At 38.9% G+C, this 13,636-nt stretch overlaps 1 protein-coding gene across 9 annotated transcripts in view; it reads left to right on the top strand.

Annotated features, from left to right (window-relative positions):
• Window positions 1-13,636, top strand: part of Inae (inactivation no afterpotential E) — a 103,030-nt gene that overhangs the window by 59,884 nt on the left and 29,510 nt on the right. For all 9 annotated transcript variants that reach the window (XM_076422709.1, XM_076422703.1, XM_076422705.1 and 6 more), the window contains one exon: window positions 3,003-3,214. In XM_076422709.1, coding sequence (XP_076278824.1) covers window positions 3,115-3,214 — 100 coding nt within the window. In that variant the 5' untranslated portion in view covers window positions 3,003-3,114. The remainder of the gene's footprint in view (window positions 1-3,002; window positions 3,215-13,636) is intronic.

Genomic DNA, 13,636 nt, shown 5'->3' with positions numbered 1-13,636 from the left:
AAAAGATTTGATTGTATTTAAGTTTGCGTGTATTCGCATCAATTAAATGGAAATTATTTCATACTTTTTAGTGCATTTTTTTAGTACGTTTTTTCGAAGTCGGTTTAACTTTTTTGTATTCTGCAATCATAAATATCACAAGCAGGACAAAAGATATCACGAAACGTGTAATTTAAACTTCCAGGGCTGTAATCAATTTATTGCATACAGTACTTGAGGACTAAACGGCTTGGAGGATGCTTATTGCGCCACTCTTGAAATCTATTCCTCGAAACTCGAAAGGAGTATACATCAAAGCAGCAATCTTCCTTCTACCCTTCCAAACGACTAATAAATTCATATTACCTTTCTCGATGACGCCGGCTACGAAATTTACACGATATCGTCTTGTTTTAAGCTGTTTAAAGCGTCCTTCACCGTAGACTTGGAACAAAATCGAAAACGATTCTCCGCGAGGCTCGTATCCGTGGAAAACCGGTTTCAAGGAAACCGCGCAAGTTTAGCTAATAAATTATCGCTTTATGGACTCGCGAGCACATATTCTTTGTTTATAGTTTATACACAGTTCCAGAAAGTAACAAGAAAGTAGTATTCCCAATCGTAAATTATTCCTCGTGTTCGCTGTTGCACGTAGCAGTTATAGTCATATTTGAGGTGACCTATAATGCGTGGAATGCGACGAACTGTTAATGCGTTATGTACATAATATATGTATATATCGAGCTTTTAACGAGAATTCCCTATTTTATAAATGGTTTCCCGAAAATGGGACACACCGTTCGAGCAAGTGGGCTATAAATATTACGGCTGAAGGCAACGATGAAATACGACCCGGTGGAAATGAGTGTAAAGGGGGATGGTAAACGTCATGTGAATTCCGGACTGTTTGAAACCTCAAAGACCCCTGGATAGACTTATACTGCTCGATATATCTGTTCTTTATAGCGTTCACTGTCGCGGATAGAATTTTCCTTATAATTTATTTCCACGGAGTCTGGCGAACTTGAGATTTATTGGTGTTCGGAAAGCGTTCGCTGGCTACGGGGATTATCAGCCAGGTATATTACGCTTTCAATTAGTCGGTTATACTGTTCTGTCTATCACAGATTACCATTAAATCCAGAAATTAATATATATTTTTGCGGGGATTTAACCCTTAGCAGTCGAGTGGTGACTCTGACGCGCCATTAAAAATTGCTGTATCTATCATTATTGAAAATATTGTTTACATTATTAGATATGTGGGTATTTAATCAAATCTCACAAAAAATGGCGATATTTTAGGTCCGAAGAAATGTTCAATTTTCGCGTTAAAATAGCTGTGAGTGCAAAGGGTTAAAATGTGTATATTCGTTTCAGTTGCCCGACGATTCCCGCCATTTTCTATAAACGAACACAGTATTATAGGTCACCAGTTTAGCGTACACTGCGCAATCGATTTTTAGAAGCTTTGTTAAGCTTTGGCAAAGACTTCGAGTCTCTCCAACAATTTCGCACAGATCTATCGTGGAATGCATAACATATGCGACTCTTTTCGCTATAGTACACTATAGTATATATAAGATGGAGTGGGGTTAGTGCGCACTAGTTTTTGCAAAGTTGGACTTTAAACTGATATATTTTCAGTCTGGTATGTAAAAACTTAACGCTCTTGATATCGAACTCTTGCCACAGTTACTACTGATGAATTAGTATTATGTAGGATTCTAATTTTGCTTGAAAATTATCATTTTTATAGGATATTGTACAAAGTGTCAACTAGGACGCACTTGCCCCGAAAATGGGGCAAGTCCGTCTCTGAAAGTTAAAATGCTTTCGAACCTTGTTTTAAGAGTGCTACGGAACAAGAAAAGAATTATTATCAAGCCTGCTACAAAATGCTTTTTATTGCATTCAATTATATTGTTTAGTTTTACAGTTACCCATACAGTACGCACTTACCCCACCGTGATAGTACGGACTTGCCCCGTGTAGTAATATTTACGGGGCAAGATCATCTTAGTGTTTTTCTCAATCAATTCTAAAAAGTACAATAAAAACGGTTTATATAATGTAAACCTAAATCAATATTTGTTGTACTCACCTCAAATAACAACACAGAATATATTAATAACTTGTAAACTCTATTGCACGGTCAGGGTAACCTCAAAGTTGTACGTGTACCTCGCACGTGACTGTTTGGCATTGGTTGATTTAAGCGAGGAAAACGCCTTTATTCTTGGGCGACATCTATGTCGAATAGTTCATACTAACTTATACTGCATTAATAAATACAAGCTAGAGAAATTTCGTTCATATTATAATTAAAATAACCAATTAACGCACTTGCCCCGTTGACGTTAGTACACCATTCGACAACAAAACTGAACAGTCACTAAATTAACCCTTTGCACTCAGAGCTATTTTAACACGAAAATTAAACATTTTTTCCGACCTAGAATAATTCCATTCTATATGATTATTTTCATTTTATGAATATGCAATTGATCTAATACCTCATATAATACTTAAATGTTTAGTAATTGGTTAAATTCCAACATATTTTTAATAATATAAACAATTTTTAGTAGTGATTCTGTGACACCACTCAGTGGCAAGAGTTGAAACAACGATTTAGATAGATAGCAAGCGCCAAAGATCAATATTTAACACATTCGGGATCCGAAACTCTTGAAATTGTCGGGATCAGTAAATCTAGCATTAAACAAGGAGCTGTCGAACAGATATGAATGCGTTCGATTGTGCGCCTAATTGACGGCTGATTCGCAATACTACAGGCGTTTAATTATCCGAGAGCAATGGGGAGAAGGGTTAGGGTACTTTGCATTATGCTAGCGTAGCAACGAAAGTAATTACACGAGAGGTGCGAGGGATTCGCTGTTAGAATGTATTCTGTTCACGGTTCGACAACTGATTCGATAGTCGTGATATTTTTACGGGAACAGCAGGTGATTCGGGTCAGGCATTTTTCTCATGAAGTTTTTTTTCTGATTTTGTTACAGGGTGACAGTACTGGGCGTTCTGCTGGGGATCGTTACATGGGATCGCAGCGTCACGTGCATCCTCCTTCTCTGGGAGTACGTTGTGGGATACTTGGTGATTTTTGGCTTCTCGATGCTGGTCGAATTCTCGATCTGCTTCCTTTCCACCAGGGGAAGCATCCTGGACACTGCGGCCAGGGCACCGATGCAATACATTCTTTACATTCGACTTTGTAAGTCTCACAATTCCGTATCTCTGCCTTCCGATTCTTATGTAAATTGTTTATTTATTCCAAGCAGCAGTCATTGCCAGTTTCTGAACAGTTCTTCTTCAAAACCCAACTTCTAATTTCTTCTTCAAAATAAAAACTTTCTATCCGAATTTCAACAAACCGGGCTGAAATAAAAATTGAAACAATATCGTGTCTGACTCGTGATGAAGATTCTGGACAGATTCTAATAAAAATGTATGTCAATAATTTCCCATAAGCGAAATAAAATTCTATTTTGGTTTTGTTAATGTACATCTATTAAGTTGTCTCCTTTTTTTAGAAAATTATGATCTACAAAAAAGTTCGAATCACTGAAACCGTAAAATAAATCATAGGGCCAGGGGTTAATATGTTCGACAGATTGAAAATAATATAACAGTAGCTTTAAATTTCGTCTAATGTTTTTACTCTTCGAAATTACGTCTGCTCGTTTCTGTCATAAATGCATTAAATCCTCAGTCTAATGATGTTCTCGTAAATAAACACGATTTTACAAATATAAAGCATTCAATTCACATAGAAAAAACATTTCGAACACGTTTCGAACAATCTCTCTTGTTCAACAGCTGTAAGCTTACACCGCAAGCCGAAAGTTTGGAATCGCCCGGTGAATTGATGGAAATAGAGTTATGCTTGTTAAGTCAACAAACTTGGGCAACCGCGAACAGTCTAACTAAGAGACTCTGTGGTTGTTTCTAAAAATAATTAGCGTTGAATCAATAGGAGATTGGTCACGCGACAGAATTTTGTTGGGAATCGGTACCAAAACTTTCGGTCGTTAATGTTCGTTCAAGGTGAGTTTGCCTGTTGTGCAACTCCGCTGACAATTGCCTACGTAAACGTTAATAATTATCACACTTTACGTGTTCGTGTGTTGGCACGTTTCCTTATCCTTCGCCGATGTTCTTTTTCAAATGCTAATCTATTAAAATAAAAATGATCTGGGTTTAAAAAGATATATAAAAAAACTTCTTAAAAACCACGCTTATATTAAAATACACTAAAAAGGAGAAAATAATTTTTTTAGACATTAGTGACTATAGTGTAAATAAAAGCGTGGAGCGCTAAACTATATTGACGTGTAATCTCCGCGGGCGCTTCACGCTTTTATTTATAGTCACCAATGTCTAAAAAAATTAGTTTCTCCTTTTTAGTGCATTTTAATATAAGCGTGGTTTTTAAAAAGTTTTTTTACATATTTTTTTGTTTTCTACTTTTTAGTCTTTTTTTTAATGGAACGCAAGATATAGTAATACTGGTATGAAATAGTAAGATATATATATATATATATAGAAACGCGCAAGATATGGAAATACGCGAGATAGAATGAGGGGATGACTCCGAGAGACGACGTCTCTTGATGGAGTCCGAAATTGTCCGAAATGGAACTGAATGAACGGAACACCACAACCACACTGAGCTCCTTCGGTGCGAAGTGGGCCAATGGAGTGGGGATGAGTCGGAGTGGGAACACGGAGTGGAGTAGGGAGCGCTGGCGCGCGGAGTGGGGATCGCTGAACGCGATCACGGTGATATAAAAATTTGTGACGGTTAATATAAAAATTTTTTTCTCCTAGACGCACAATTTGTTTTTAAATTTGTTTTTTAATATTGCATTGTCAGCTACTTCTGAGCTATGTTTAAAGTTTCAAGTCTCTAGCTCATCGGGAAGTGATTTAAAATTCGATTACAAGGTTTGACGCATACAATGACAACGACAAGTCGGCAAGCTAATCTAAGCGTGGTAAAAATATCTTGATTTTCGAATTAAAATTACTCCAAGTCCAAGAGTATATTAATATTTAATACATGCACGACAGTCTAGACACCGAGGTGGAATAGTAAAACTAATATCGAGCGAATGGCTGATGAGAACAATGAAATAAACCGTAAAATGAGGGCTCGAGGTTACGTGGACAGCAGAAGCGAGAAACGGGGGCGTGTTGCCTCGGTCACCAGGATCGATCAGATTTTTATCAGTTCCCCCTATAAACAGAAAATCGAGCGTCGTCAATCTCAGAACCTTTGCCCGTCCTTTCGTGGTTATCCGATATATTTATGATATCGAAACCGGAGGACGAGTCGGCACAAAAGGGAAGTTGGCGTTGGAAATAGGTGTCGTGACGTGTTGCAGTGCTGGGAGAGTTCGTTACTTAATACAGATCTGTAGAATGTGCATTACTGCACGTTGTCACGATAATGATTATACCGTTGTTTATACTAAAAAGTCGAGACCGCTGTTCAACACGCTAGTTAATGTTCTTAATACTGCCTGGTTGGCTGGTAAAGTGGAGTGGGGTAAGTCCGTCTACAGAGCAAGTCCGTTAATTGGTTATTTTAATTATAATATGAACGAAATTTCTCTAGCTTGTATTTATTAATGCAGTATAAGTTAGTATGAACTATTCGACATAGATGTCGCCCAAGAATAAAGGCGTTTTCCTCGCTTAAATCAACCAATGCCAAACAGTCACGTGTGAGGTACACGTACAACTTTGAGGTTACCCTGACCATGCAATAGTTTACAAGTTATTCATATATTCTGTGTTGTTATTTGAGGTGAGTACAACAAATATTGATTTAGGTTTACATTAGATAAACCGCTTTTATTGTATTTTTTTAAATTTATTGAGAAAAACAGTAAGATGATCTTGCCCCGTAAATATTACTACACGGGGCAAGTCCGTACTATCACGGTGGGGTAAGTGCGTGCTGTATGGGTAACTATAAAACTAAACAATATAATTGAATGCAATAAAAAGCATTTTGTAGCAGGCTTGATAATAATTCTTTTCCTGTCCCGTAGCACTTAAAACAAGGTTCGAAAGCATTTTTAACTCTCAGAGACGGACTTGTCCCATTTTCGGGGCAAGTGCGTCCTAGTTGACACTTTGTACAATATCCTATAAAAATGATAATTTTCAAGCAAAATTAGAATTCTACATAATACTAATACATCAGCAATAACTGTGGCAGGAGTTTGATACCAAGAACGGTAAGTTTTTACATACCAGACTGAAAATACATCAGTTGAAAGTCCAACTTTGCACAAACTAGGTCGCACTTACCCCACTCCACCTTAATTCATTGTTGAAATTACAGAGGATCTACTATTTATTTGTAAACAATTTAAACCACAAAGTTGGAACGCCGTCGTTTGAATTAACACCTATCAAGTGCAAGTGCTGTTAAGCAAGCCAATTAATGCTGAATTTGAAATGAACGGAAATACATAGGATCTACGCAAGCATGAATAAAAAGAATTTGTTATCAGGAATTATTTATTTCGAACAATTTACATAGCCTTGTTAAGATAACGAAAACGGAGTTTTTCAAAGTCTAGAGCTTTATATTCGTCGCAGCTAATCAAGAAACTCTGCATTGCAGTCTTGCTGCACTCGTTGCAGCAGCTGCCTATTTTTCTTTGATCCGAAATTCCTTTAAAAACCCTCTATCTTTGTACATTCGACGAACACGCATGCAAAGTAGCCTACAGTAAAACACAATAGCCCTGGCTCGATTGTCGCCTACAAACAATTGATATTTTCCTAGAACAGAAGCTCTCAAATTACGTTTCGCCCGATCCAATCTAAACGGTTCTTTCTGTCGCGCGTTTGGACGCATAAGTTAATCGACGATCGCCAAATGTGTGAAATTTCACACACGGAAGGTGAAAGAGATTGTCAGTGTATTTTATGCACAAAAATATAAAACGAAAAAATTAAAATGAATTAAAATGAAACAGCTATCCAATTATAAGACAATCGCAGGCTTAAATGTTCAATGAAGATACGTATGCATGAGGGTTAAAATTCTGCAGAATCGCAGGGGACAGCAAATCATCGTTCGAGAATCGTACGTTTTAATTTACGTCTTATGATTGCAGCAACTGCGCGCTAGTCTAATGAATTTTATTATGCGACTCTCTTTGACGATTACGTGGGTAATCAAAGATTACTACGGCCATCAAAGATACTTTCAGAAACGTCAATAATCACGTCGGGGGGAATCAAAACTGATTCGTAGGCGTGCGGTGTGGGGTTCGTTAGCGAAAGCTTCGTTGGTGGCGACGGGAGGCCACTTCTTTCCCTTTCGACCCTTCCAATCTTCGCAGGGCAATGGGGAGAATATTAATAAGGGCTGATCCTTTAGTCGTAAGTCCTTGCCGATAATAAACCGAGGGTAAAAAATTTCGGACCGCGAGGGTTGGCGATCGTTCGCCCCTGGAAACCGTGAAATTCGCTGCCGAAAATATTTATTGCACGCAAATTCGATTATAGAGGACGCTTCTTCGTTTAATTGTTCTGAGACTTAAGATTCCGTAGGTCTCCATGTCCAGCTAGTTAGTTGAAGTGACGAGTGAATGAAGAATAAAAATGATTAAGAAGAAAAGTTAAAGAAAATGTGTTTATGCAATCATATTACATAATTTTGGCATTGTATTACAGTGTAAAAGCGAAAGGCTTTTATGCCACGCAAAATCGATGCATTCGCGTACGGTGTTAGAAGGCAATCAATTTCGCTCGATAAAAATGTACAGCCCTAGACCTAGACCGTTTGAATGGCAGTTCTGACACAAATAATAAATTCAATTACCAACTTAGAGAGGGTGTGAAAAAAGAATTTCAAGGATTCAGTTCTCCGATGGCGGAGGCCATCAAGCTCCAGCGAATTAATTTGCAAGAAGTACGTTCACACACAAAAATATCTTTGAAGAAATGGATGGTTCTAAGCACGAAGACTGTGATACTAACCAACAAAAATAAAATTTGCCAATTTTACACATTATCAGGATCTCATTTTCTCATTGAATACATTATCAGGATCTTTATGCAAAATAAAAATAGTTTGCATCGATTGCAAGGAATAGAAACTACACTCAGTAAAATAAGTCTCCGTACACCCTTTAAAACAGAATAACTTTTTTATAATTGTCTCAAACGATCTGATTATTTGTAAGCAATAAGAAGCATTGGTTTACTAGATGATGTGCAAAAAAGATTTTCCAAAAATTACAATTAATCAGGTTACATGCAAAAATAAAAAGAGCATTTTTTAAAACTTTTTTATTTGGGTCCCTAACGAAAATTTAAAAATGTTTTGTAGATGTATGCCGAAAATGTCATCGAAATCGGCTGACGTAGGAAAAAACGACACGCATCGAAAGATGTAGGATTCTGTTGGTTTTTAAGCAGAAACTGATCGAAAGTCGTATTTTCACCATTTTGAACCACTTGTAGCTCGTGTGTATGTCAATCGATTTCTATGAAACTTTCAGTATGTATAATAACGAACATAGATCTACAAAACATATATTTTTAATTTTCCTTAAGGGCCCAAATAAAAAAGTTTTAAAAAGTGCTTTTTTTATTTTCGCATGCAACCTTGTAAATTGTAATTTTTAGAAAATATTTTTTGCACATCATTCAGAAAACCAATGTTTCTAATTGCTTACAAAACATCAGGTCACATTTGGTATAATTATAAAAAAGTTATTCTGTTGTAAAGGGTGTACAGAGACTTATTTTACCGAGCGTACAGTGAATGTTATTTCCTCCCTTAATGATTTTAATAGAGGAGAAATCATACATTGGCATCTTCAATTTTTTAAATTTTGCAACAATTTTGAATTTCATCTACTCAATTTTGCTATAAATGCATAAAGATCCGCAGTCTATTTATCAGTGCTGCACTATATTTAATCGTCGCGATATTGCATACACTATAATCAATAGGCCAGGAGAATTAATTTTGGTCGGCGACTAGATTACGTAATGGAACCGATGGTTAGAATTAGGCTTCATGTCCTGATCCGCCCAATACGTCTCGTTAAGCCAGCCCTGAATTAGTTCCCTCGCTGCTTTCGCCACGCCCCCTGATTAAAAATTGTTTGTGGAATAGGAATCTGATATTGTCGAAGATATCGGAGGTCGTGACCGCCTTGGCCGTGGACCACACGGCGTGCCGAACAATGCATAAATCGATTGTGAGGAAGAATTGTTGAATTTCACTCCGAATAATCCAGCCAGCGTACAGACTGTTCGAAATCCACGGAGTCACGTAACCGTGAAAGCCCATAGATTGAAGCTTACTGACCAGAATAGAGTGATTTGCCGACGGTAAAAGCCTTTTCGAAGTCTGTGTAAATGGCATCGACGGGTCCCTCACGTTCTAAAACAATAGGAATAAAATACTGGGAGAATGTGGACCATGTAAACATACATAGATTAGATATAGATCCGCAGGCACAGATGTCGATCAACTATCCTTTCAATCGATGTAGTCGCTCGATTCCATCGATTTCTGACAGATATTTCAAATGGTAACACAACCCATCGAATTGTAATCCAAAACAGTTACCATATTAACAAAGTCCATCCTTAACAATGATATATCGTAAATACTCATAGTTGAAACAACATCCCCAATCCTAAATTAAACTTCCTTCCATTCCACGCTATTCAACGCCAAATAATTAGACTTATACGGTCAGCTTTTCAACAGTCGATAATCAAATTATGAAATGTGGAGCAACACCATATTCCGGAAACTTTCCTGCGTTAACAAGAGATATTTTTCCCTTCACGTCAGGATAATAAATATTCCTGCTGACGCAATAAACGCCTCCCGCATCGTAAACGCAAGGCACGATAGTGCCGGCCAATTATTTTCTGTTTTTACGGTTCGAAGGTAACCAGAAACCCTTTAATTTACCAGAAACCTACAATTAACATTCGCCGAGGTTCAGTCTGTGAGCGATAGCGCCGAGATTTCCCGATTGTTTTGCAGGGCGAGAAATTCTCCTCCAGTTGCCTATTACTTCGTGCGATGAAGAAAAGAATTGATCTACTTTTTTAATTTACCGTGCTGTCCACTTCAGACAGAGGAGCGTCTTCAGCTTTTTGCCTGTTCCCTTTCTCTGCGGGAAGACGGGCGTGAAATTTTCTGTCCTTCTGGCCATTAAGAAATGGGAAGTTGCGTCGTTCCACCTCCTTTCCCTCTGTCTTAGTGTACCGAGGTGACTCATTAATTGTTCGTTACGCTAATGCGACCCGTTCGCGTGTCTTCATCAGCGAGTAGGTTTGCACTCTAAAATCGGACATTTCATATATGCAACAAGCTAAGAGATGCAAAACGCAGCGATCTCGTCTCGTAGCCACCCTCAGATCATCCTGAGGATAAAAATTGAATTCTCCGTCCGCCCTCGGAAAATCGTACTTCCCGAACGTGAAAAATTCAAGCTCTCCGCTCTTCGAAACTAGTTGAACTCTTTAACTTAAAAGCCCGAGCCGGAACGTTTGAGCCCGGAGAGCTTAAAACAAAGTTTCGAACGTCGCGCGAAAGCTCACCGGGAACTTCTTTCAAACTGGCGAGGGTCTAATTAGGGAGATCGACTGAATACATATATCGAGGATGACGGATTTTTCTGTAGATATTTTGCTTTCTTCTTGTTAATTCAAACGTTGTAGAACACGAGCAAAATTCCTGGAATTAATTTACGACGTCTTTTATCCTGAACCTCTCTCGAATCTGTCGGTTCTGTTGTGCATTTGTTCAAGATACAATTTTATTTTGCATGGGACAGCAAAAATGTTCTCGCGCGTACGTTCCCGGCATTTACGTTCGAACAGAAGCTCACAGTCGGCATCTATCGAAATCAGACGATCGGAGTCGTGGCGAACAAAAGATCCAAGTGTAGGAGGTGCAACGTCGGTGGCCTGGCACTTCGTACGCATCCAACCAATCAGCTGTACGTGATCGGAATTTCCATGAAATTCTTCGTTGGTGTGCTACACAATTCCCTGGGTCCCGATGGAACAGCGGACCGATGTTGGATCGGTTCCAGAACCGTTAATACGCTACGATGTATGTGTCTTTCCATGGAACAGACGGTTGGAAGCCATTCCTTCGACGAAATACCCGGTACATGATGCGCTGGCATATTGCGACCACTTTAATGTGTACGATGTCGTATAAAACGAAACAATTTATCAGCGGATTACGAACGCGTCTGACACATCGCTCATTTCTTTTTTCTTCGATGATCTTAACCTTTTGCACTCGGATGTATTTGAACACATTACCGACCGGTGATTATTGCGTAACTTTGAAAAATCTATGTTACAACACATTTTAATGGAACCTTCAATAGCAACAGCAATTTTCATTGTGGACTAACAAGTCACCCTCAATAACGTCATCTAATAGTTTCATTTCAGATTGCAATGTAAAAGAAAATTTCTATGCTTCCTTTTGGTACAGCACAATTATTTTTAATTTATCTCAAAAATAAGGGTCCTGCGGAAAATCGAACTATACCACGCGATAGAGCAGACTTTTATCTTGAGAAACCCCCCTTTGAGGTTTGCGACATCGACGTTTTTTTCGAACCAGAAAGCAAAAATCTTCGCCCGACATGAGTTTCCGCCAGTGGCGCTCGGGACGGGATACGGCGGCGCCGCTAAGTGTGCGCGTCCCCATTGAAACTACATACATAGAAGAAACCCAAAACGGCGCGGCGCGGCGTCGGTGGTGCGATGCTGGACAGGTGGCGATGCGGTCTAGTGTGCAACGACCTTTATGCTTCCGAATAATGCAAGTTACGCTGCCGAATAATGTAAATTACGCCTCGTGGACGTAAAAATAGAAAATTTGGGGCGATTGCGCCCTAGATTGATCTTTTATTTAGCCCTTTTGATTACTGAAAAACCTCATCTTTGCATTATCGAGGAATGAGAAGGCGCATCTCGCACCCTTGCAATCCTAGAAACGAGAGTCTACCCCTTTAATCCAGCGACTCTGCCTATACCTTGACTGCATAGGTGTTTGTCAACACGGAAGATCTTCGTATATCTTGACACAATGTCAGGCCTACAATCTCGTCGTTTTTCTCAAATGCTCCACCTTCCAGTAAACGTAGAACTCTAGCCAGAACAGGATCGTGTAATCATTGATCTCCGTTTATCCCGTTAAAGTGAGCGACTTAAGTACCCTCAGAATGATTTCGTGTTCCGCAGCCGCGTTGATAGGTAATTAGGTCAACCCTATTTACCGCGATTCAGTCAGCATCAAAAGCAACCACGGAGCGTGTCAGACGGCTTTGTGACGAAACTATCTCCAGCACGGCTAGCCACGAAGAAAGCTCTGTCGATACGTTCAATCATTATCCGGCACGACGACGCAACGGCATTTGCGTTGACGCAGTTTCCTTTCAACGAAGAAATGCCAACCATCCGTGACAAAAAAAAACGAAGAATATCCACGCTTGTCGTCGATCCTGCAAGACGTTCGACCTAAATACTCTCCAAGCCTTTCGTCAGTCGATAAAGATTTCCCGAAATGCTATTAACGCGTAAGATGTTCAAACTACAAGGATGTTCAAATTGAAATAGTCTATTTTCACTTGGGAGCAAAAAGGAAGCGGCTTGGAAAGATTTCAATTCTAGTCTAGTCTAGTCTTGGCAAGGATTTCTCCTTTCTCGCGAGGAGTATGAAGGCAGGTTGAAAATGTAATAATGTTTATCCGGTCACGCGAAGATAGCTGACGAATTTTTTCTTTCTTTTTACGCCCTCGAGTACTAGGAAAAACGTGCAAGAACTGTTGAGCTTCCGATGTATTTACAGTGAGCCACTTCAATTTGTATTTATTTGCTTTCGCCAAACACGAATCGAAGCCGAGTGTTTTCGCGCGATTCCGCTTGCTTTAAATATAGAATGACGATCGAAGGGTTATAAAATGTTCAAATCGCTTTACGAGGACATCTTTTTTTTTAAAGCTGAGCTTTCACGATCTAGACAAAGATCCTTTGAGGTCTGTTGCCCTCACATCAAGTAATCGGGAAAGTGGAAGATGTAAAGTGTTCTAGGTGGTTGTATAATTCCGTGGAAGAAAGCTGAGACTGCACTTCTCTAATAGCATTCCTCGGCGTGAAAAAACGTGGAGGTATCATCCGGTTGTTCAACAAGTTTCGAGGATCCCACAGTATTTTATATTTTAGATATGCTTTGGAAGAAAATATTTCCATATTCCACTAAATGCACATTTACAATTCTCGTAGATAAAAGAGGCTGTGTTAAATTACAGAATATCTTGCACTGTTTTATAAGAAGTGGAACTGTTCAGAAATTAATTTCTTCGAGCAGACTTTTTGTGGCTCGCATTCTCCTGTCGACAGGATAATATCTTCATTGTAAAACCAAACCACGGAGAAACGTTCGCAAAAGCTTCCGGCAAACTTTTATAATGCAACAAGTTGCGAAGTAAATGATGCCTGAAACAATGGTTAAACGTTAAATTCGAAAGTTGCGAATATCGATACTCGATAAGCTTCTCTACAGGATGTTTTCGAAATCGCGAGGCGACTTATAAACGCGAGTATAATC

Source organism: Lasioglossum baleicum, chromosome 4 (genome assembly GCF_051020765.1).
Source record: "Lasioglossum baleicum chromosome 4, iyLasBale1, whole genome shotgun sequence".
NCBI classification, from domain to species: Eukaryota; Metazoa; Arthropoda; class Insecta; order Hymenoptera; family Halictidae; genus Lasioglossum; species Lasioglossum baleicum.
Note: the sequence above shows the minus strand (reverse complement) of the source record. Positions and strands in the feature narration are given on the sequence as shown.